Source organism: Lygodium microphyllum, chromosome 26 (genome assembly GCF_053477565.2).
Source record: "Lygodium microphyllum isolate KBCC chromosome 26, Lygodium_microphyllum_v1.1.10, whole genome shotgun sequence".
Lineage (NCBI taxonomy): Eukaryota > Viridiplantae > Streptophyta > Polypodiopsida > Schizaeales > Lygodiaceae > Lygodium > Lygodium microphyllum.
Window position 1 is genome coordinate 44,580,359 of NC_141160.1, and position 26,921 is coordinate 44,607,279.

Genomic DNA, 26,921 nt, shown 5'->3' on the forward strand with positions numbered 1-26,921 from the left:
AGACATCAGTTTGGAGAATCCACATCTGGCCGTGTAGTTAGGGACTCAAGGGCATTTGTCAGAAGGCTTAAATTTACAAGCCAAGACCCAGAAAATGAAGACGTAGTACCACTTGCTTATCTTAGGGTCAAACTCACTGCGAAAAGAGAACATACTATCGATGCTCTGATTGATGAAGGAGCAGATTTTAATGTCTTGACCTATGAGGCATGGACCCTGCTAGGCCAACCAGAGCTAACACCGACTAATGCAACTCTTAGCCCTTATGGGGGACCTCCACAAGCACTCATAGGGAAATGCAATATCCTTGCAACAATTGAAACTGAAAGCTTGCCTATCCTATTTCATGTTCCTCCAAATGGTGCTGAATATGGTAAGGAAACCCTCCTGGGAAGACTCTTCTAAAGAGCGACCAAATGTGAGGCTGACTATGTAGAATAGAGGATACACCTGACACTACCGGGTGTTAGGATAGTCACAACCTTTAGCAAAGGTGACCTCAGCGAACCTCGAGGGAAAGGCAAGAAAGGTGCTGACATAACAGTCAAGCCTATTAACGAGAGCAAGGGCTTGTTGGAAGAGTTGATACAAGCACATGTCGAACAATGAGAACCAGTGAGTGAGGCCATGCTTGAAACAAAAAGGTTAGGAGACAAGGCCAAGGATAGGGTTTGGACTTACAAATATTGTAGAAGACCACGAAAGAAGCCCAAGCCTTATAGACGAAGGCATCGATGGAGAGCTAGCACAACGCCACGATGGATATCCAAGGCGTTGCTTCGTGCTCAAGGGTATTATGTAGGCAATCAATGGATTTGGGTACCAAAACCTCCTGCTAAACCACGTCTTTCAGAAGCCCAAATTATGTCAAAAGCAAAGAGGCAAAGGAGGAAACCTAAACGAAAATCCAAGTCTCGAACCAAAAATGTTGGAGTGATTGAGCCCCTCACTATTGAAATCAAGGAACCAAACATGACCTATCAAAAAGTAGATCCCCAGCCTGGCGTGCGTAGCAAGCAGAGATCGGAGGTAACTGTCGAGCGTGCACAAGGTCCACTAGTGCCCAAGGATCCTTTGACTTCCCAAGGGGATAATGAGCACCATAGGCACAACATTGCTCAAGATAAGGCTGATTGCTCAACAAAGCTAATGACAGAATCGCCTAACAATCACGAGCAAATTCTCTAGTCAGTGCCAAGCCCACGTAGAGAGTGTGAAAAGGCATTCTAAGTCGTAGGATAGATGTTCATCTCTTGGGGGACACATGGTATCTCCTAGAGTACTTTCGAAGTGAAAGAGTGGAGTTTTTTCGTTTGTTTTATATGTTGAGCAGCGCATCAAGGGACTTATCCCTGCGATGTAGGAGAGCTATAGTGGGGCCGCGGTATTTCTACCGAGAGGTTGTCTCCCATGTATGTGATTATCGTGATATTTATTGCCAATGTGTAAGGGTTCTCCCTGTGTGGAGTTTATAGAAAGGGAAACGTTGGACTATAAAACTATAAACACATAGATTAGGCTTTAGGACAGTTCGTCCTTTAGTAGCAGCACTTACTCCTCCTTAAATAGATCTCTACACACACATTGAGCTTTTTGAAAGCTTTTGCTTTCTAAAGGTTTTAAAAACTTAAATGTTGAGAAAAAAACATTAAGCTTTATATCTTTTATAAACTTTTCAAAACATTTAATCTTTTCATTTATTGTTCTTCCTCTTTGTTTTGGAAAACACTGAAGTTGCCACCTTTCCACATTTGTTTGCGATGCTTTTGAGGCTTACACATTTGCGTTTCATTTTTTGTGCCATGATCTTCAGAATATTGCCAATGTAGATGTGGCAGTTTTGGATCAGCATATTGTAAGTCTTTGTATCAAGTGTGAAAAAAGATGATGCCATTTATTAAGAGCACATTAATGATAACCACTTCCTCCATTTTTGTGTGTCATAGCCTTCAAAACCTTTGCCATTTGATTATTTTACTTCTGCTCCTCTGTTCACTAGAACTCACGCATATCAGGGTTAGACTCGCACACAAAAAGGATTGATGCCTTGAAGTGTGGGCTAGATCCACCAGAACAGACAGTTACAATCAACAAGATGGCATGATCATGAAATGCTTGTATAATGTGCATGTGTGGGCTGAAAGCTTGAAATGCACATTTCTTTGCATAGGAAAGTCACATGAAGATTCGGATACCATTTTTGCGATGTACACGGAAAAAGCTTTCATATGACACCCATATTGGGGGGTCCCTAAATTTTAGGAGATCCCTAAATTTTAGGAGCCTCAAATTAGCCTAAAAATGTTAGTCCTAAAAAATAGGGATGTCATTCTAAAAATAGTAAGTTTTGTACTCTGACTGTGCTTACTAAATTTGGTTGTTTCTATTCTTGACAGTATTCAACCCAAAAAGGAAGGCCATAGAGAAGAGACAAGTGTCAAGACACTTGTCACACAAGTTTCCAAGTGTCCCACCACTTGTCACATCTCATGAAATGTGGCTGGACACTTGTCTTGTGCTACTCCACTTTCCCTTTTGTACTAGCTCTCCTCTCTTCTATAAATAAGAGCTCGTTTTTCTTCATTCAACATCATTTTTCTTTGCTGTAAACTCATGTACAGCACCCACAGATAGCCAAAAACTGGCCCCATCCATCCCCATCATCATTCCCCACTTCTCCATTATCAAATTCCTCCATATTCCCTCTTCTATCACTGCTGTTTTACATGACAACAAGCCTGTAAATTCATTACAGCACCTCCTTCTCGAGCTCTTTCTTCCATTTTAGCAACAAGAAGCAAGCCCTATCCATGTACTGCTGATCAACGATGGAGAAAGGCTGATTTCCCCTTTTTCTTCTCTCATACTGTAAAGAAATCAGTTCTTATCATTGCATAATAAATAATGCATGTGTGTTTGTACATCTTTGCATGATCTTGTGAGAGTGAGAATTACTTCTTCTCACTCTCAGGTTGATTGTAACTGAGCTCTTCCCTAAGGGACTTGGGTTGAGCAGAAATACATTCCTTCGGGGGGGGTTGCCCATCTTCAACCCTCAATCTTGTCTCCATTACTTTTACATTTTCATGGCTGTAATTTTGTGAGTAATTTTCATTTTCAGCTTTAAGTGTTCATTCTCTTTTATATTAAATCTCGAAAACAAGCGAATATCATAATTGTTAAGCATACTATGTTGTTCGGGTCGTTTACACTGGTATCAGAGCTTTGGCTCGGTCCTCACCCCCAACACTGGTAGTGCTTACAATTATAAGTTTGTTTGTTTTCAGCCCCTGCATTGAGTGCTTGAGCATATTTTTTTTTCTTAAGAGTCTCAATGGATCAGTCGAGTGCTATCCTTCAAGCCATTCAAAGTCTTAGAGAGGAGAATCAGCAAATTCGTGAGCAACTTCTCAAACTAGAAAAAGTTGAGAATCCCAAAGAATTCAAGGAAAGAAGCCCATCTACTTCAAGGAGACAAAGCCATACCAATGAAAGGAGCCGATCAAGAAGTCCAACTACTTCTAAGAGGCAGTCCCATTCTACTTCAAGACAAAGAAAGAGATCGCGTCGAAGCTCATCCTCTTCTTCAAAGTCATCTGGTGCCTATTCTGATGGATCCTCTTCTAGTAACGAAGAGTCACACCCTTCTCGTGGAAGACCTTATCATCGTCAAAGGCGTCGACATTCTTCACCCTCATCTCCATCTTCATCCCCATCAAGCACTTCATCATCTTCAACCTCAAGATCCGAGCATGGACGAAGGCATACGAAGAAGAAGAAGACTAAGTCACTATCTCAACTTGAAAAGAAGATCAAGTTCAGTATGTATGATGGTTTTCAAAATCCTGATCTTCTTCTGAAGTTTATTCGTCAATTTCAAATTTTGTATGGTTGTGACAAGTATAAAGAAAAAGAAAAGATTAAGTTTGCAGCTTTACATTTAACCGACTTAGCCCATACTTGGTGGACGGGGTTGGAATATGATCATGTTGCCCCAAAATCATGGCGGTCCTTTGTTTGCATGATACAAAGCCAATTTCTTCCTGTTCATTTCAAAAGAGATGTAAAAATGGAATGGGATCCGCTTTGGCAAAGGAAAAATGAGTCACTTGGCGACTATACCAAGAGATTTTGGGAGCTACTTTTGAAGGTCCAACATTTCAAGAAGATCAGCAGTTCGGAAAAGCTTAGGAAGTTTCAAGGAGGTTTGCATTTTAAACTTCATACTGCTCTTAATCATTATCATTGTTCTAGTCTCAGGGAACTCATTGACCATGCTGAGACATGGGAAATGGAGCACAATGGCAACAAATCATTCCAAAAGAATGATAACAAGAGAGTAGCTGACGATGAGGAGTATTCAGCCCCAAATGAAGGACAAAAACAACGGCAAAAGCATATTGGAGACTTGGCATATAGATTGAAACTTCCCTCTTCCACTAAGATTCATAATGTATTTCATGTTAGTCACTTCAAACCCTTTTATTGTACCCAAGTGGAAATGGTTGATAAACAGTCTCTTATGGATGAAGGAGGACTTATTTAATACATTTCTGTGAGGAGATTATAGATCAACATAAAAAGAATCTTCACTCTTACTCTATCATTGAGTATTTGAACAAGTGGAAGGGTTTACCACTTAAGGAAGCTTCACAGAGACCAAATTCTATTTTGGATGAGTTTTCCTATCTATGAGATGCATTAATGGCTAAGACATAGTCAACATGGGAGCTAGTTGTGGTATAAACAAGGCCTAGACAACATCCTATTTTAGAACAAATATTGCTCTATCTAATTTTTAGAAATATTCCACCTACATAGATCAAAGTACTTTTCATCATCCACTTTGACATGTGGTACACTCTATTTTGATACTTCTATCATAAGTTATGGTACTTTTTATTCAACAAGGCCTATTTTTTTACACCAAGCTGTCTATTCTTTACAAAATATGTTTCTTGAAGTGATGATTTGAAGGCTCCAATTACTTTTGAAGACATCTAGATTATATATATGATAGAGGCTTTCCTTTATGTCTTCATTTCAACAAATATTCCTTACATTACTTGATTCACTTATTGTTGTTTGTATAGCTGAAATCAAAGTAGTACTCTATTTCATCCATCCTTCTTGTCATTGCAAAACCTTTGGGCAGGGATGGATTGTAAGAAGCTGGGAAGACATGTATTAGTGAGAGAATTATTAATAATACCTTGTCACACTGACATAGATATAAAAGGTATGAAACGTGTAATTTTTGACATCTTTTTACCATAATACAATTAATGTCTCTCATATCACTTACTTGTACTCAGCTTTCAAGGCTTTCTTCTCTTCTTTCCTATCTTTCTAGTTTGCCTTTCTCCTCATCACTCATTCTCTCTCTTCTTTTCTCTCTCTTAGGCTCTTCTTTCTCTCACCTCTTAGCCCTCTCCTCAATACCATATGAAAATTTTCACTATGGCTTCTCTATATTATTGGGTTGTGATTCTATTACCATGGTTTAGCCTTGTTTCTCTAAGTCTTATGCTTGGAGATAAGAGCATGCTTAGGATGTGATACTCATCAACTACAAGTTTTTCACCTTATGCTTGGACCACGTTTCCAGCTTCGCACACCCAATCAATGTCTTTGATGCTTCTTAAGGCTTCCCTAGAGGAGTAGTTTCCATTGATCTTAATCATCAAGGTTCCTCAATGACTACTCCCTGGTGTCATTGGTGAAAATATTCCTACACTCCATGGATGTGATGGTGGCATGTTTTGTAGGTCGTTAGCGTGTGGCCTTATCAAGTGTGGCAATTGATGAAAAGAGGATCATCAAGTTCTCTAGTGCCATGGCTCATTATATTTGAAGGTGGATAAATGGCAATGCCATTGAACTTTGACTCCTTGATCTGACTTGGATGCCAATTTCTTATTAGTACTTTCTTTCGTGGAGGTCGCTCTAGCAAAGAGGGATGCTTAAGTCTTCTATAGCATGTTTAGGAAAGTCCATCTCCTAGGGCATTTGGTGCTATTGTGAGTGTTAGACTTTCACAATCTCCTTACATTGAATTTGATTCTCTTTTGGTGCATGCTTTCACATGGATTAGGGATGCTCTTGTTGTATAGTAGCATAGTGGCACTCCTCATGTGTCAACAAGCCAAAGTGGGAATGTGAAAGAGTGGAGGTTGGACATGATTATGTTTGATAGACATCTATATGATGTGGTGGACCCCCTAAGTTTGTTTTATAGGCATCACTATTGAGGCTAATGTGATGGGAGATAGGATAATGAGCTAGCTTTGCTCCTTTTTGGTTCTTACATGGGGGACCCCTTTGACAAGATAGCTAAAGGTGAGGAATCCATGGTCATAATGTGCTTTTGCAAGGCTATTCATGACAAGCTATGAGATTCGACTAGTAAAGGCGAGGAATCTATGTCACAATGTGTTTTTGTAAGGCTATTCATGACAACTAACAAGATTCAACTAGTCTCACTTTCTAAAATCATGGTTTGAGTGATTATCAATATGAATATTGTTCTTTTATATGCATTTGGATAGTGCTAGAGTATTAATGGTACTTTTGGTGTCTTTATTGTATGTACTATGATGCTATATAAGACTATTGATAAGTTACTATTGTGCTACAAGAGATGGTGGTGGTTATTATGCATTTAAATTATCATGATTTCATATTTTATTGTATTGAGCACCCATGATCTAGCAGTGCACACATCATGGGTAGCTAGGGCAATCTTCGAAAGCATTAATAGGCACATTGTTAGACCATGAGTGACTTATTTTTCACTAAGAACTCTCTAGTCTTGTTCCACTGATCCTCTTAGGCCTTACTCCACTATTGCCTATATATGCCCCACTCCAGTCTTGTATCATATTGCAACATCCTAAGCAAGGGAGATTGGAGGCACTACTAGTGGTATTGTACCTACATTTTCATGCTTTCATCTACAGATTCCATTGCCCGCTGTCTTGTTTTTCTTGTTCTTTGTTCATTGTGTCATTGTTTATGCATTCTATCTCTTGCCTTCACTTATGTTGTGCATGCTTACAATTGCATCTACGTGTGCCAAGTACGCTAGTTATTCTTGAACCATTTCTTCATCCACATAATAATACACATGTGCATGTCTATGATCAACACTATTAATGATACCTCAATCAATATATAGCTTGCTATATTATCAAAGATGTTTTGAGTGGATGATCAATGAATACACCCTCTCAAAATCAATCTTAGTACAAGCCATATTGAAATCATTTGCCTAGATATAAAGCTTACTAGGTAGAACTATAGAATCAAAAAATCGACAAGCATGAAGAAATAGCATATTGTTATTAATGAGTAGCCATGAATCACTTTAATAAAGCTCTACCATGTGCATGATGTGTGTGTGTGTGTGTGTGTGTGTGTGTGTGTGTGTGTGTGTGTGTGTGTGTGTAAAATAGGTGACTATATCAACAATGATATTAAGCTAATGTATTTAAGTCAAGGCACCAGTTCTCTCAAAAGAAGAGGAGGTTCCTTCAATTTCAACCTCATATGTTATTGTTAACCCTTAGAGGAACAAGGTGGAAAATCCAAAAAATCTAAAGCAGAAGAAGAGGCCAAGGCAAAAGTGAAACGAAAGATGAAGGCGCGCCAAGAAAAATATGGGAATACAAGAAGTTCTCAAAATTCCTAAATCAAGGAGAAAGGCGCACAAGAAAAAGTGCAAGTCAATACTTTTGTAAAAGAGTGCAAGGCGCACCATGATTTATTTTAAGAGCATCGGCTCTCACCCATACAAATTGTAAATGTAGGTGGGCGGTAGGAAGGAAGCTAGGAAGATAGGAGGACAATGGGAAAAAGGGCCTAGTAGGCCACGGTCGGCCATGTAAAAAAGGGGATAAGGGGATGACCACCCAATAGGGATTTAGGGTTTTGTATACAAAGTTGAAAAGTGAATGAGAAGCTCATTCTTGTGTGTGGCCAAAAGTAGCTCTCTCCTTCTTCTTCTTCTTATTCTTCTTCTTCTTCTTCTTCTTCTTCTTCTTCTTGCTTGCTTGAGCATGTGCTTGAGAGAGGGAGTGTGAGAGCGTGAGAGAGTGAGTGTGTGAGGGCGAGGGACTGTGGTGGAGAAGCTCTCCATCTTCTCCCCTCTTCTTCTCTTCTCTTCTCTTGCTCATGGCAATGGAGCTTGGAGCGTGAAGCTTGAGGATGGAGCTCGCTTGAAGCTTGCACTTGGATCGTGGAGCAACCGGAGTGCTCGAGAGAGGAGACAACTCGATCATGCATGGAGGTAAGCTCACTACACTCGTAAAGATGGATGGCACATTGGCTATGTGAGAGGTAGCCATTAGTGCTCGGCTTGGAACGCTTGAAACAATAAGCGATCTGTGGGTCTTAGTAGTTGATTGCCTCTACATTTTGGCTCCATTTTTTAGACCAACGGATTCAAGCTTGAGCGCTTGCACGCTTCAAATCAAGCATCAAAGTAAGGGTTTCATCCCCAAACCGGTGCTTGAGCTAGATAGGTAGAAAGCAAGGGAGTTCAAAGAGGCATTCAATCTCCTTAGCAAGTAAGTTTTTGGTTTTTTGAATTTGGAAAAGCATGTTGGAGTAGTGTAGGTATTTGTTTTGTGATTTGGATGCATTAGAGTAGGAAAAGACAAAGAAAAAAGAGAAAAACAAGCATTGGGGTTTCTGCTATTATAACAAGGTAAGAGGGTTTGATTTGTTTTTCGATTTGCATTTTGGAGTTTATTTGCTATTCCAGGTATATAAAACTCTTCCCCTCTATCCATAGTTTTGATCTAGAGGTGCATGCAGTATTCCGTGACCTAAATCGTGTGATTCGAGGTATTTATTGTTGTGTCGATCAAAATCGCGCTGCATTCGGCCCATTCGAGTGACGGCGATTCCGGACCGAGTCCCAAAATCAGCCCTCGGCCCTCCTGTATTCGATCATTCGACCCACTACCACTCGGACAGCCATCGCTCGGCCCGTCGTCCGAATTGACCATTCGGACCCAATCAGACATTTGGCCCACACAATTCGGCCCTTGGCCCTACCAACTCGACCTAACCCTACTTTCGGCCCTTTCAAATTTATCATTCGACCCATCTAACTGGTCGGCCCTCGGCCGTTCAGCCATTCGGCCCTCGAACAATCACATTCAGACTGGCCGAATTTGACATTTGGCCCTTTCTCATTCGGCCCTCAGCCATTCAAACAGGCCAAATCGGACGTTCAGCCCCTGCAATTTGGACCTGCTAGGCCAAATTTGAATTTTTTTCGAAACTTTAACCTGTAGACCTTAAAACCAACCCAGAGACCATATAGAGCTGAAAGCACATCATAGATCTATCATTGGGCTAAAATCTAGAGCAAGTAGTTCAAAATTTGGCTACACACGGTCCTTCAAATCGTTCATGGTATTTAGCGTAACGGCCTTGCAGGCCAGGGGGACTGTCCCTCCCCCCCATGGGACCCCCACACATGGGGCTTTGCCCCCTCCACATCTCCCTCAAGTAGGTTGGAGAGAAAACACGCGCCATGACAAGTCCTCCAAATTAGATCCTAGTGTAGTAATGGCTCTACACAAGCATAGACTCTCACTTGCAAAACAGCAACTGAAAGCCCATACCCGAACAAGGACAAACAAAGACCCTAAAACCTCAATGGGTCAATCTATCCAACAAGGGCAAAAAAGCCACACCACACAAACATGTAAAGATTGCATTCGAGCAGCATATCTTGAATGGCACCACACAGACCACCCAAGACATCAGTGGAGAATCCACATCTGGTTGTGCAATTGGGGACTTAAAGACATGTATTAAAAGGCTTAAATTTACAAGCCAAGACCCGGAAGATGAAGACATAGTACCGCTTGCTTATCTTATGCTCAAACTCACCACAAAAAGGAAGCATTGTGTCAACACTCTCATCGATGAAGGAGCTAATTTTAATATCTTGACCTATGAAGCATGGACCCTACTAGGCCAACCAAAACTCACACCAACTGATGCAGCTCTTAATCCTTATGGGGAACACCCACAAGCACTTATAGAAAAGTGCAAAATCTTTGTAAATATTGAAACTGAAAGCTTGCCTATCATATTCCATGTTCCTTCAAATAGTGCTAATTGTGGAAAGGAAACCCTCCTAGGGTGACCCTTCAAAAGGGCAACGAAGTGTGAGGCCGACTATCTAGCACAGAGGATACACTTGTCACTACCGGATGTGAGGATAATCACAACCTTTAGTAAGGGTGACCTCATCAAACCTCAAGGGAAAGATAAGGAACATTCTGACATACCAAGCAAGCCTAGTAATGAGAACAAGGACTTGTTGGAAGAGTTGATACAAGCGTATGTTGAACAAAGAGAACCAATGAGAGAGGCCATGCTTAAAACAAGAAGGTCAAGAGACAATGCCAAGGATAGGCTTTGGACTTACAAATATCGTAGAAGACCACAAAAGAATCCCAAGCCTTATAGACGAAGATATCAATGGTGGAGAGCTAGCACAACGGCGCAATGGATATCCAAAGCGTTGCAATGTGCTCAATAGTATTACATAGATAACCGATGGATTTGGGTGCCAAAGTCCCCTACTAAACCATCTCTATTCTGTCGAAGGACAGATCATATCAAAAGCAAAGAAGCGTAGAAGGAAATCTAAACGAAAATCCAAGTCTTCACTTAACAAGGTTGGAGTGACTGAGCCCCTTACGATTGAAATCAAGAGACCAAACATGAATGTTCAAAAGGTAGATCCTCAGCCTAGGGTGCTCAACAAGAGGATATCGAATGTAATCGTTGAGTGTGCACAAAGACCACTAGTGCCCAAGGAGCCTTTGACTTCCCACCAAGAGGATAATGAGGACCACATGTGTAATGTTACTCATGGTAAGACTGATTACTCAACAAAGCAAATGGAAGAATCGTCTAATAGCCATGAGCAAATATTTCGGCCAGTGCCAAGTCCACCTAGAAGTCCCAAATCTCCTACACCCTCTTTCCCTAGAACACAGGAAGCACAACAACAGTCATTAAGTGCAGCTGCTCAATCTCAATGTCTATCTCCATCTGAGCTTCCAAATGAAGGTGTGGGACATGACAGCACCCCTAATTCTCAACCTAGGGATATGCATGTGCAATAATCCACCGTGGCTAGCTCAACTAACAATCTGCACAAGTGAATGCTCAAAGGCCAACAAAAGACATGACCACTTTCAATCTGCCTAAGGACTTGACACCGTAATCCACCAACAGTAGCCAGTCCAATGAACTAGCTACTACTACTTCCAATCAAGAATCACAACAATCACAACCTTTGGCCGTAACGATGCCCCTTGCAGAATGTGTCAGCAATTCACCTACAGAAGAGATGTCACAACCAACATCCTTGACACTTCCAGCACTTTCAAAGCACCTAAAGCCTAGGATTGAGGAGAAATCTCTCAAAGATTTGGCCAAGGAGATGGTGTATCTGACCAATGAACTAGAGATGAAGTGCCCGATGAAGCTTGATCACAAGCTGATAGCCATCACACGTGCGTATGTCCATGTGGACATAGAAAGGCCAACACCAGAGTACACAAAGCTCATAGCCGAACCCCTGACTTGGGACGAGAAACAACATGTTTGCTCTCGCTATGTAGTTGTTGTTGAGGAAGTCATAAAGGATATCACAAAAGCCACAGCTAGAGAATTGTGCTTGATACCCTCACTCTATACTACTCAATGTGTGACAAACAAGGAAAATCTTGAAGCAATCGAACGAAAAGGAAAAGGACAATGTGACTTTGTGCAGAAACGGTACTCCAACCAAAGTTTGGTATCCAAAATTGGCCACCGACTAATGATACTTAGTGAGTAAAGGAAAGCCCTTTGGACATCAATACATGATCCCACATATGTTACCCCGACCTCATTAAGAGTGTTGGCAATGGTCCATGAGGTCTAGCTTTCTGCCACTATCCAAAAACATCCCTTGTACGATAAACTGCTTCTAGAAGAAGATCTACACGTGGCTAGCAAGCTAGGAGTAGGGAGCATGATACTTGATGTTAGCGCGTATGTCTTCTGCCTCACTCAATACCCTGGAATCTTAGATCTCTATGCTTCCCATCAATACACCCAGGCAGGCTATTGATTACAGCAAGTGCGCAGAATTTCTGAGGAGCTTCATTGCCGAAAGAAACTATGGCATGGTGACGGTAAGAAGAGGAGAAGAAGCTCGTCAAGCAGAGGTGAGTTGAGCCCTGCGATGGTGGAGAAGGACCTGGGTTTATTAGCTAGTAGTAGCAAGACTGAGAAACGTCCAAGGAGGGATGTGTATAATATGCTGGGGGTGAGCCGTCGCTAATCCAAGAACAAGAGGAAGACAAAGTCCACAAGGAATAGCAGGACAACATGGAGAGAGCTACTAATAAAAGGAGAATGACCAACCATCTCAACAGCAAGAGAGAAAGAGGACAATCTATGAGCAGCAAGGCTAAAAAATTGTCAAGTCAAGAGGAAAGGAAAGATCACACTCTCAAAATCCCCATAAGAAGAACTCAATCCACCTCCAAAGAAATAGAGAGTTGCAAAGGGTTGAGGAGGAATCGAAGAGATTAGAAGAAGAGTGTAAGCAAACACCAAAAGAGGAGGAAGAATGACTAAGGCAAAAAGGGAGGAGGAGATTACTCTAATGAAGATGGAATCAAAGATTTAGCCTATAAGCTAGCATCACTGCAACATGGACTCCATGCCATAACACCTAAGCCTAACACTGGCTTAGGAGTAGAGAAGCAATGTGCTCCCCTAATCTCAACTAGCTAAACCTCACAAGAACCCTCCTTGCTAGGGGTTTGGAGAGCCAAAATAGCAAATGCAGTCGCCTCAACAGGAGCCACTGGAGTTGGTCCATGAATAAGGGAGTAACTCTAAATCGAATCAACGAAAGAAAGAATAAGTGCAAAAACCAAGCGCCCTCCGTAGCCACAACAAGTACAATCAGAGGAGAAAATGGCTCCATACCAAGCCATGCATTCCTTGGTAAATCTATTAGGTCTCCTCCGAATGTAACTATTGTAGAGCATCAAGATGATGTCTAGTGTGCCCCCTCCCAATGCATCTCCAAAATTTTAAAAAAGAAGAAAAAAGAAAAAGAATAGACAAAACAAACAAACACCCATGCAAAGAAAAAGGAAACGAATAATGAGCTTTTCCATATATATCAGAGTGCCACAAACACTACACCTAGGGGTCCTCAGGTTAGGCATATCTGGTGGCCTTGGTCAATTGGCTCCATGCCTAACCCTCTAGACCTTCCTGTCCCCCCCCCCTCTTCACACTTAAGACACATCAAGGACAGGACACACCGAGGGAATTTGTGTTGTTAGGATCTGTCTCTCTAAGTGACACCCACAGCACCTCCCCTGTACACCCAAAGGTGAGAGAAGAATAGAAGAGAGAGAAAAGAGTGACAAGGAGAGAGAAATCCATAGAAGCTATGAACAAGAAGGTGAAGTAAGGGATGGTAAACGTATTAATGTTCCAAAGTTGTCAAAATTTAGATGTCTCATCCTTTATATATCTATGTTAGTGTAACAAGGCATTATTAATAATTTCACACTTAAATATATATTCTTCCCAGCTTGTTACAATCCATACCTTCCCAAAGGTTTTTGGCCACAAAAATATACTTACAATAGTTGGAAAAGATGGATGAAACATAGTACTATTCGATTTTTAGCTCTTGAGGTTCAACTCAACTCCCAGTTTCACTAGCACGAAAACCATGCAACACTGCATAGTGAGGTAGACACACCCCCATGTAGTGCACTTCCTTTTTCTTTTTTCAAGTAGACTCAACAATGGCAATCCACCACCGACATTGAAGGCCCCCACTACCCGATCAAATCTAATCTCGGCATCAATGAGCTCAATTATTCTACATCCTATTGACAAAAGCACAAATAATGTCTCAAGAAGCCTTCAAGTGTACTTCTCCTCAACATCAACAATCTTTTTCATCCCATTGAACCTTCACTTAATCCACATAATTCTACGAGGAACCCGACCAGCAATCTCCTAACTACGTACTATCTAAGTATGCACGTGCACTCACATAATATATGCACCACAATCTATACACTGTTTGGGTCCTCAAGTGCAGGACAATACTCTCAGCTTGCTTAGAGTTCGACATGTCTCCCAAACTAATCAAACTACGTCTTGTGCATGATGAGAAGACTAGCACTACCTCCAGGGAGAGACCACATATAAGAGGTCTTCAATTGTAGGTATTGAAGACTCCAACGAAAGTACCATTAGCTCTTCATCAACACTCAACTCTGAATTCTTATCCTTTATCATCCTGCAAGCCCACCAAAGAATCATTGCCCGCCAAATCCCCAGAACATCAACACCTGTGCCGGCCATGAGTATAACTCCCAACAAAAACTAGTCCTATCACCAACTTCAACAACCCTATCACCCGCCAATTAGGCCAACAATATGTCCCCAACGACCTTCATCCACACCACCACCAAAACGCTTCCACGGCAAACCACAACATTCCCTTTCAATCACGTCTTCGGTGCATGCCAAAGCTTGCTACCTACGATGGAGAGTGCCATGGGACTCGCACTCGTCTAGGAGGGGGGTAATGTTAACCCTCAGACGAACAAGGTGGAAAATCCAGAAAATCTAAAGCAGAAGAAGCGGCCAAGGCAAAAGTGAAATGAAAGACGAAGGTGCGCTAAGAAAAATATGGAAACATAAAGAAGTGTAGAAAAGTCCTAAATCAAGGAGAAAGGCGCACAAGAAAAAGCACAAGTTGATACTTTTGTAAAAGAGCACAAGGTGCACCATGATTTATTTTAAGAGCATTGAGCTCTCACTCGTGCAAATTGTAAAGGTAGGTGGGCAGTAGGAAGGAAGCTAGGAAAATAGGAGGACAATGGTAAAAAGGGCCTAGTAAGCCACAACCGGCCATTAAAAAAAGGGATAAGGGGATGACCTCCCAAAAGGGATTTAGGGTTTTGTATATAAAGTTGAAAAGTGAATGAGAAGCTCATTCTTGTGTGTGGCCAAAAGTAGCTCTCTTCTTCTTCTTCTTTTTCTTGCTTGCTTGCTTGAGCTTGTGCTTAAGAGAGGGAGTATGAGAGCGTGAGGGAGTGAGTGTGTGAGGGTGAGGGACCGTGATGGAGAAACTCTCCATCTTCTCTTCTCTTCTCTTGCTTGCAGCAATGGAGCTTGGAGCATGGAGCTTGAGGATAGAGCTCGCTTGAAGCTTGCACTTGGATCATGGAGCTACCGGAGTGCTCGGGAGAGAAGGTAACTCAATCAGGCATGGAGATAAACTCACTACACTCGTAAAGATGGATGGCGCGTCGACTATGTGAGAGGTATCCATTAGTGCTCGGCTTGGAACGCTTGAAACAATAAGTGGTCCATGGGTCTTGGCGATTGATTGCCTCTATAGTTATATGCATGACAAACTTACAATTGTCTATAATATAGAACGAGGACACTCAAATATCATGAATAGCTAAAAATAAATATTGTAGACTCATTTTACATCCATACATCTATTGGATTAAAGGTTGAAGAAATGCACACATACAACTTAGGGAAGAAGCTTGAGATGTCACAATATATGTATTGAGAAGTACCAATGTAGAAGCTTGAGTGAATAGACATATACAAGGCCGACGAGAAAACACCTCTTAGTGAGGGAAAAAATTGCCCCCTATTGAGATTTCTGCAATCGCACCTACTTAGCCTCTTTGTATGGAGCAGTGTGGGCTTAGGACTAGAATCCCATAAGCACAGTAGGAGAAGTGCCACCATCCAGTTTTCTATAAAGCATTGTACTTGCTCGCTTTTCTAATGCAATGTCATAGTACCTCTGTTCTTCATTAAAGTCTCTGTGTCATTGTCAGTCTATACACAATATTGTGTTTATGAGTTCAAGCTTCCATCTTGGAACCTAATTCATTTGTGTAACAGTCAGTCATATCAGTGTCTTCATGAACTCACTCTTTCTCTTCCAACCTCCATAGCTTCCGTCTCAAGACATGTTCTAGATCCATGTTTTAACTTGGTATCAGAGCCATGGTGAACATGGCATACATTAGTTCAGATTAGTAAGCCCCCCTTCCAGCCTCTCTCCGACTCTGCTCATCTCAAGTCCACAACCAATGAGTTAATTTTCTTACTCTATCTTCACCAACCTTCCATGGCAACCATAGTCAAGCAGTACCAACCTTGCTTGGAGCTCTTATGTCTCCACATCTAGGCAATATCTCCTCACGCTTCCTTCTGAGGACTTGTTTCCCACATCAAGGCACTTCTTCCTATCACTTGCGACCTCGACATTAGGCTGTATATGGCCCAGCATTGTGAATTTTTGACCTCCTGCTCAAAACTGCACCCACCCTGTTTGTACTCATCTCGTTCTCTGTACAAGCTGCGATTCAAGGCATCATCATAGGGCACTAATAGCCCATGAAGTAAGCTTCATTTGTATAAAAAAAAGTTTTGGAAATGATGCACTACAGATCTTGCAATCTGTGAAAAACTAGGCTGCCCTACAAACCCTAACTATGATTGCCATAGCTAAGAACTCAAAGCTTCATCTTTCCATTATTTTCTCTCTCCTGACACTCAAATCAAGACTCTACCACTCTGATCCACTGAATCTGAAGTTGTCCAGCACTTTTTTCAGCATCAAATCAAGGAGGGGAGATTCTGAAGGTCTCAAGCTTCGAGCCACAAGCATATGTATCTCTTGATACTATTCATCTAGTGTCTTTTGGCACTTGTTCTTATCAAGTACACTCAAGATCAAGTCTTCTGCTGTTGAAATCTGAGAATTTTGAAGTTGATTTGCTGTTGATCCTCCAACTCCAGCATGGGCAAGGACTCTCCGACAGCTCGCTTCAAAGGGGTCGAGTTCACACCTGGCAGACTCGCATCAAGCTCATCCTAATGAAGAAGGGTCTTTGGGCCATCACTAGTGGCAAAGAGAAGAAGCCTCATGATGCGGACCTTGCAGTCACTTGGCAAAAGAATGATGATAATGCGCATGCCAATTATCAAACTAGAGCTAGATGACAGCTATATCCATCATATGGATATTTGTGATACTTCACATTATACATGGAAGAGACTTGACACTTTGTTTGGTGCATAGTCTAAGTCATCAAAGTATGGTCTCTTGATTGAATTCTTCAGGCTTGACATGAATTTCAGCACATCTCTTGCTACACATTTAAATTACATGGAAGGACTTCTAACCTAGCTTGCAGGAAAATGGATGACGATATTATTATTAGTGTTCTACTTAAAATTTTTCCTCCTTTTGAATATAATAATGTATCAACAACCTTAATCAATATGCCAAATCCTAAGCTTGTTGATGTCCAGGCATCACTGCTAGAGGAGGAAAAGAAGCTGATATCTAAAGAAAAACCAAGCACCTCTAGAGATGAACAAATGTTATATGTTGGCAACAGGTACAAAGGCAAGAAGAACCAACCATTCTATGATTTTTGCAAAAGGACCAAACACACTGAAAAGTTCTGCCACGCCAGAAAGAGGTCCTAGAAGGCATATCTTGCTATAGCGAAAGAAGAAGAAGACCATGGAGCAAAGGAGGAAGAAGAAGAATAAGACCACCAAGATAAGATGGACAAGCCTCACCAGCCCTTCTATTCTCACTATTCTGAAAGAATTTTTTATGTTTGCACTACCTAGCCCAAAATGCCTCTATCCTACACTTGTAAAATCCTTATGTAGCCTTGTACTACAACCTCTGTACACTTTGTGAGGCCCTTGTTACAGCCTCTGGACGTCCACCATGTTTGTGTTATCCACACTTAGCCTTTTCTGCGACAGCCTCTAGTGTTTTGCCATGTTTATGGTGTGCCCACACTTTGCAGGTGTTGCTCTACACACTTTGTACTTTTGGTTGTGATTGAGGAGGGGTGTTGAGATTTCTGCAATCACACCTACTTAGCTTCTTTGTATGGAGCAGTGTGGGCTCAAGACTAGAATCCCATAAGCATAGTAGGAGAAGTTCTACCATCCAGTTTCCTATAAAGCATTGTACTTGCTCTCTTTTCTAATGCAATGTCATAGTACTTTTGTCCTTCAGTAAAGTCTCTATGTCATTGGCAGTCTATAAACAAGATTGTGTTTATGAGTCCAAGCTTCCATCTTGGAACCTAGTTCACTTGTGTAACAGTCAGTCATGTCAGTGTCTTCATGAACTCACTCTTTCTCTTCCAACCTCCATAGCTTCCGCCGCCTCAAGCCATGTTCTAAATCCATGTTTTAACATGCCCAGGTGGTCCAAGTGTGCTCACCAATCTCGGTGTTGGACTATGGTTGGGACTATGGTCAATCCACAAAGGGGAGTAAGCCCAAAGCTTTTCAAAAAGATTTAAACTTCTTTCGAGGTAAGGACTTTGTGAAAAGAACTGGAAGGTTATCGTATGTTAGCATGCAACTACCAATGTGTTCTAGCTATTAGTGAAGATGGTAGTGGAAAATGATTGTCCACAAATCCCAAATGAGCCAAACTCTCTCAATTGTACTTGTGAAAGCTATCCTATACACACTTGCACAACTAAAAACGGCAGCATTAGGTATGAGTTGTCAAGCATGAAGGAAAAACCACATATGGATACATAGTATTGTAACAACTAGCCTAATTTGAATCCAAAAAGGTATGTAAATCTGACGTGAATGATCCCCCTTTGGGATAAAACAACCTAAGGTGTCAACTACTACTCATAGCAAAAGTTGTGCTTCATTGTCTCAAGATGCTTGATACATAGGCTATGCATAAATTTTCTAATGTGAGGCTAAAAGCAAAATTTAAGCCTTGTAATGCATACAATCCAACATTGTACTACCAAAGAAAGATATCAACACAGATGCCAACATCATGAAGCTTCAAACATGTGTAACAATTTGGCCTATAGTCCTCAAGATCAAATCTCTACAGTGTCTGTGTCTCAATATATAACAAGTGGAAGTACAAAGATCTCATCAAAGTGAATGAAATTTTGTTGAGCATACCCTTTGCCATAAGTTAAGCCTTATAACAATCAACATCACCATTTAGTTCATGTTTCAACTTATAAAGCCACTTAGTACCAATGGTCTTTTCTAAGAGACAAGTCACATAAGAATCGAGTGTCATTCTTGACAATAGCGACATTCTCACATTGCATAGTATCCATCCAATTATCTAAATTTTTTGCCTCTTCAAAGAAGAAAGCTCATCCTCATCACATGTACTACAAACAATCAATGCATAGCAATCTAATACACAAGATGTACTATGAGAGCCAAAATGAGTATGGTTAGGCAAGAGACATCCAATTTACTATCTTGTTATGCTTGCACCAACCATTTTGGCATTGTCCTAGACTTCACAATCTTTCCTCTCTCATCAATAAGTGTATCATTTACATTTGCATCAAAACTTGGGTGACTTTTGGGCTCATTAGAAACCTTCAATGTCTTATGAGCATATATCTATCTCCCCAATACATGAAAGTAAAGCCTATGTATCATTTTCCACAAAGACTACATCATAATTGACCATAACACACTTAATTTCAAAATTGTAGTAATATGTAACCATTGATTTCATAATTGTCACAAACAAAGATACGTCTCAAAGCCTTGTCATCCAAATTTTTGCAATGTTGCATAGATACCACTACATAAGCTAAGAAGCCAAAACATGCAAGCAAGCAAGGAGTGGCTTTTGCCATGCAAAGTTCCAAATGGAGTAACAAATTGCAATGCTTTGTTGGAACACTGATTTAGCACATAATTTGTACACATAATAGCCTCACGCCAAACCATGTGACAAAGCTCGACTTTTAATCATACATTGTGTCATCTCCTAAAAGAGCTATACTTTCTCTCAAGTACAATATTCTTTGAGATGTATATAGCATCGTACATTGGTGTTTTATCTCACATTCACTTGGAAATGTAATAAACTCTTTGGATATATACTTTCCCTTGGATCGAAATGGAGGGTGTCCACTTTAGATCCTATTGAAATTTTAGCCATACATACAAACTATTTGAAGCATATGAGCACTTTGAACTTAGCTTTCAAAGGATACATCCATGCATGCCTAGAGTGATCAATAGAAATCACAAAAGTATAGGTAATCATGACCGATGATATACATTGGATCATAAAGATCATTGTGTAAAAGCTGTAATTTGTAAATAACTCACTAAATTAGCTTTTGAAAAGATTACATTTTATACCAATATTCATCCCTCACAAATGTATTTAACCAAGTGCCTCAAAAGCAACAAGGACACCATGTCAAATTTCTAAAGATGTATCAAACTAGCATTATTCATACGACCAAAATGGGCAAATGCATCTAGCCACTAATCTACAACTGTGCATGTCATATCTTCTACATATTTCTCATCATTATTAAGCTTGTATAACCCATGATATATTAAACCAAATGAAGCAATTGTGTTATCATACAAGAGATCATAAACAATAGCACATCTCTTGCATATAAAGTTGACAATCAAGCTAATCTTGGCAAGAGTAAAGATTCTATTTTGTCTATGATACATATAGATCATATCAAAGTGTGAAAGTATTATTAATAGCTATAGTCAATACAATTTTATTGTCTTCTTTGACAAGATTGTAGTTATTGGTACATGTGGCAATACTATCCCTAAGTGCAAACTCAAGAAGTGAACAAGCGACATTACGAAGTTATCTAATTAGCGACACCACTATCAAAGTATCACATATTTGAGTCCACAATAAACATGTATAAATCATATGAGAGAGGGTCATAACTACATTGTGCAACAAAGATCTATCCTATATCTTGCATAACATTTGTGTATTCTGAATTAAGAGAGGCATCTGCAATAGATATACTAGCTACTTTCTTCTTAGTCTCTTTCCTAGCCAATTTAAGATAGTTCTTTTCTTATCGCAACAAATAGAAACCAACTTCTCATATGATAAAGCATTGGGATTTTCTTTCATCATCAAATGAAGAGTAGATACAAAGCTCTATTAAGAATTAAGATGAATATTAAGAACAATTTATAAAAGAGTTGTTTAGGAAAATCTCATCTCCAATTATTAACTTCTTAAGATCTTCTCTCTGTCAAAAATTTATAAGCCGCCTTTATCGATCTATTCACTCTTTAATTGCCCACATAAGCAAGCAACATGAGTCTCATTTCTTTCTTGAGTTATGCAAGTGTATTCCAAGCATCTTAGTTGTCTTGCATGAGTCAAGATATATATTCATGGTACTTTCAATAGATAATGCAATCAAGGCATGACCCTATACCTCTCTACCATTCCACCAAGCTTCTTTGCATTGAAAACCAAAAACTACAACATCCTCAACAACACTTATTTCTATTGCCCTTACAGCCTCCATAGCCACAACAAGATGTGCATCCATTCCATCCACAATTGTTTACATGTGTGTAGCTAAGAACTATGACTAACGTCTCAACTTGTGTATCAAAGGCAGATCGAGACTCTCCTTTAAATGTGTTTGTGGATGGGAGGTTATTCCAATACTATCAAGCCTTTCCCAATAACAACTTTGGAGTACATCCATTAAGTGATCTCTTTTTCTTAGCGTGGCTACATTCTAAAGAGTGTAAATTCCTACAAAGATGCCAATACAAGTAGGCAATGTGCATGCCATAATTGAATAAATGAAATAAATATGATGCATGATGTCTAAAAGCCTATGAGAGAGAGAACATGTGTGTGTGTGTGTGTGTGTGTGTGTTATTTTAAAGGACAGGCAAGGGTTTTTTTTTTTTTTTGGGTGGGGGGGGTGGTTAAGGGGGATACATAAGTAAAGAGTGCACTTGAGATGTCATACTAGTGATTGAATATGATATTGTAAAATTAGCCTCGAGTCAATTCAAGTTTGCATGTGCACCTATGTGAGAATGGGAACCTTCCAACTAGGCATTCTTCACCTTGCATATTTTAGGACTTTTCTCATTAAGTTCCGACCGACTATGGTTGACCAATGTTTTGAGGTGTACTATTCTCATTCACACATGTAAGGGAGCTGTAAAAATATACAAATTTAAGACCAAAATTGCACAAGACTCTAGTTTTGACTCATTAATTTTGATCCTTCCAATTTGATACCTATAGCATAAAGTTTTGATCTCAAAGCTCTACTCAAGGAGTTGTGTGTTGACCAATGAGGTCATCAAAATAGATTGATAGGTTTTCTTGATTTGGACCATAACCAACCCAAACAACAATCAATAGATACAAGGAGCCACTCCATGTGATATTACCTTGCCATGATTTCTCCTAAAATTGAGTAACGAATCGTTTTCTTTTTTTAAAGCTCTCCAAATACATGTCCACACTTTCATCACAATGAACAAATCCATCCAAGTGGCATAGAAGATTTGTTTTGCTTCGCTTCATTCTTATGTACAATACGGAATCTGAGAATTACAAACTGATGTGTGACTTGTCAAGAAGATCTCATCCCCTTGAATGTTGGCGAGTACAGATGACACTTTCATGTCTTTTGCAAAGAAGGTCGAGGCAGCCTTTTGCCAATTTCCTGTCCAAATTAAAAAAGAATTTACATTCTATCGATAAAAAAGGTTATTAATTTTATTTTTTTTAAAGACCATAACACAGAAAAATCTAGACTTTGGTCTGCAAAGACTTTCTGCAGAGTCTATTACAAGAAATTGTCAGCTTGATTAAATATGCACCAACCAAAAACCAAGATCTTGGGGTAGAAAGGCCTCACTCCAAAGCTTGCAAGGGTAATTTCCACCACTGAACATTGATTTTGTGACAAAAAACATGGTTTCTAGGAAATACTGCAACTCTAAGCAGACACCAGTTAAGTGCCATGATCCTTACATCAGACATGGAAACTTTTTCAGTAGCCACCTCAAGTTGTAATCAAAAATTTGGCTATAAAAAGGTACCATTGGTATAGACACTTTCCAGTCTGCTTTGGACTGCCTTGAACAGGAGCATCAGAAGGGCGCTTAGGCAAAAGAAGGAAAGCATTCACAGTGCCTCAATCAAGGAATTTCAGACTACATGAAGGCAGGCCAGCCAATGCCTCTAGGCTTAAAAAGCCTTTTATTTATTGGGCTTCATGGTAATTTGTTAGACAGATTTAGCAATGCAGCAGTTAACCATCCATTACACAGGTGCAAGGCAATGGCACCTCAAGATCGGCCTGCACTATGAGACAGCAGTTTGCAGCCCTAGACATGAGCCCACAATCATCGATGTGGCAGGTTTTTGCTGTGAAAGAGGGATTGATTGGGTGCTTGCAACAGGAATAGCTGTAAGCCCAAAGAGGTAGCCTTAATGGCTGACACCACAACCCCCAGCAGCTGCTGTAAATAGTTTACTTATCCTGCCCCATGGGGTACCTTGAAAGGGTGGTTACCGGCCCAACAAGGCAGTTTGGGCATGGTGGCAACTAGCCCACAAGGTTAGCCTATTCAGGACAGTTTACTAGAGTTGGTGCCAGGCCACATGGCCATCCCACCAAGGGCCACCATCCAGCCCCTGAAGGCACTGCGGTAGGGTGGTACTAGCATTCAAGGCAGGAGGCAAAGCCATTTTGGAAGCTGATCAGGCTGGTCAGGAGGGCTGTGCCAAGTACAGCAGCAACAAGGAACAGTAGCACCCCATAAGGGCAGCCAGTAGGCTCCAGGTTGGTTAAGCTTGACCTTGAGCACCCCAAATAGAGTGCCTGTACTCTGCTTGGCACTCTACTTAACTTTGGTGAATTAAGATAGTCATGGCAAGGCCCAAGCGCAGTTAACACAGTACTAGAGATAATAATGACCAGATCCATTTTGGGAGCTGATCAGGCCGGTCAGGAGGGCTGTGCCAAGTACAGCAGCAAAGAGGGAACAGTAGCACCCCCATAAAGGCAGCCAGTAGGCTCCAGGTTGGTTAAGCTTGACCTTGAGCACCCCAAATAGAGTGCCTGTACTCTGCTTGGTACTCTACTTAACTTTGGTGAATTAAGATGGTCATGGCAAGGCCCAAGCGCAGTTAACACAGTACTAGAGATAATGCTGACCAGATAGGCAGCAAAGTATTCAGCCTAGAAGGTAGTAGGCACCCCAGCTTCATCACCTAGGTGTGAGAGAACAGGACCAACAATGGAGGGGAGAGAAATGAGACAGTGAAGGTGAGTGAGCTGCAACAAGAGAATAGAGTGTACTTGCTTAACTGAACTGAGAGAGTGAAAGTACAACCTAGTTTAGGTCATGAGCTGACCTAACATGCCTAGGCTAACTTACTCTAGTTCCTAGTGTCACTAACTAAATGTCTAAAGACACTAGGTACACACACTATATTGACACTTGTATAAGGGTCCCCACCACACGAAATACATTGGGTGCCCAAAATTACCAAATTCAAACACTAGGGATACAGATCCTGCTATCATACTTAATAGATGCATTAACATCTATCCAAATTTGTATGTAAAGTATGTTTTGACCCAAAAGTGATAACTTCTCTCATTTTCACACGCATGTCTCTAGTTGGTGGTGAGGAGGAACTGCAATACACATGTTAGCAATTAATTCAAACTGAATGGGAGAGTGCGCGCAATGAAGTGCGAGACAGAGGTGTGAGGAGCAGAGTTGAGAGTTCGAGAGAGCGAACACAAAGATAGGTGTATCGTTTGTGATGGTACACAAAGAATGAAAAGAATGTATTTATATGTTAGGGTACATTAAGGGTGTGTTCACACCCGTAAGTCTATTTACACGGAGACAAAGGGACTTTACACCCAACAACCTCCCACTTAAAGGCCCAAAGTGGTACCTTTAAGCTAACCAACTCCCACTAAACGAATGCAATGCTCATGCTAAGCCTTTGCAAGAGACTTAGTGAGAACATCTGCAGGGTTATCTTGGGTTTTGACCTTGGTCAGTGTGACAAGACCATCATCCAAGACCTATCGAATAAAGTGATACCGAACATCTATGTGTTTGGTACGTGCATGGAACATGGTATTCTTAGCTAGACATACAGCACTCTGGCTATCACAACCAAGCACTGGAGTACATGAAGAAAGACCAAAATCCTTGACCACACGGCCAAGCCAAATAGCTTCCTTTGAAGCTTCTGTGGCTGAAATATATTCAACCTCTGTAGTACTCAGTGCCACAATTTTCTACAAATCTTGAAAGCTGCATCATCCTTAGGGCAATCAGCTTTGCTAAGCTTTGTATGTGGCGGTAAAGGCACACCAAGAGGCTTAGCATCAACCATATTAAACCTGTCAAGTACTTTACTGATGTACTTGTCCTGTGAGAGAAACAACAAATGCTACCCTCTATCTCTTTTGATGCACATGCCCAAAATGTGTTCAGCTGCCCCCAAATCTTTTATAGAGAAGGCTGAACTCAGCTGCCTTTTAAGAGCATTCAAAGTACTTTGATGCTGTCCTGCAATCAACATGTCATCCACATATAAAACCAGCACAATAAGGCTGCCATCATCAGCCTTTTTAGTGTATAAGCAATGATCTGCATGACTGCGTTTAAATCCATGGCTGAGCATAAAGGTATCAAATTTTTTGTATCATTGTCTAAGGGCTTGTTTCAGCCCATATAAGCTGTGTTTCAGCTTACAAACCAAATGCTCCTTTCCTGGAATAGCAAATCCTTCTGACTGTTTCATGTATAGCTCTTCATCCAAGTCACTATGAAGAAAAGCAGTCTTCACATCCATCTCATCCAACTCTAAATCCAAGGATGCAATGAGAGCAAACAAAACACGGAGCGTAATCATCTTCACCACTGGTGAAAAGACCTGGAAGTCTATGCCTTCCTTTTGTGTATAGCCCTTAGGAACCAGCCATGCCTTATACTTGGGCTTCCCATCAATACATTTCACTTTGTAAACCCATTTATTAGGAATAGCTTTGCTATCCTTGGGTAAAGGCACAAGCTCCCATGTGTTATTTGCATATAGAGACTTCATCTCTTCTTGCATAGCAAGCTCCCACTTTCTCTTGTTTTCACATGACTGTGCCTCTTTAAATGTCAGAGGCTCACCCTCATCAGTCAACAAAATGCAGTCCAAAGATGGCTGAAACCTCTGTGGCTGCCTTCTGACACGTGTAGACCGTCTTACCCAATGATCTGTATTATCGAGTAGTGGGCCTACATCCTAAGGAATGTGCACACCATCACCAGGTGGCCGATTTTCAGCATTTTCTTGCTGCTGTAATCTGTTTTCAGCATGTTCTTCTTGCTGTCCTATTTCATCTTGTGCATCTATTTGTTGTCCATCATCTTCTGGCTGTAGCACAATAGGTTGCTGCTCATTTTCAATATCAAAAGGGACAGAATTTTCAGCTAATGGCTGCTGAATGGCTGGCTGTTCATGCTGAAATTTGACCTTCTTTTAATCAAGATCACAATGTGTAGCATTTTTCAGCAACTTTGCCTCATTGAATACTACATCTCGGCTACGTATTATCTTCCTGTCATGAGGAAGCCAAACTCTATAACCCATCTCTTCCTCATCTCCATATCCCATGCAGATGCCCTTGATGGATTTCATGTCTAGTTTGGTCCTCTGTTCTACAGGTACATGCACAAAGGCATTACAGCCAAAGACACGCAAATGGTCATACGAAGCAGGTTTGCCAAACCAAACCTCTTCAAGAATGCCATTTTCCAATGCACGATTGGGAGAGCGATTGCATACACGAACTGCAAATTTAAGAGCCTCTCCTCAAAACTGTTGCGGGAGATTAGCTGTGGACAGCATGCATCTGACTCTCTCACAAAGTGTGCAGTTAAATCTTTCAACCACGCCATTTGATGCAGGATTATAAGTGGTTGAT

At 40.8% G+C, this 26,921-nt stretch overlaps 1 protein-coding gene across 1 annotated transcript in view; it reads right to left on the minus strand.

The window, feature by feature from the left end:
- Positions 1-22,270: 22,270 nt before the first annotated feature.
- Positions 22,271-26,921, minus strand: part of ARA6 (Ras-related small GTP-binding family protein) — a 45,588-nt gene continuing 40,937 nt past the window's right edge. The window contains exon 8 of the mRNA XM_087667498.1: positions 22,271-22,631. Coding sequence (XP_087523624.1) covers positions 22,587-22,631 — 45 coding nt within the window. The 3' untranslated portion in view covers positions 22,271-22,586. The remainder of the gene's footprint in view (positions 22,632-26,921) is intronic.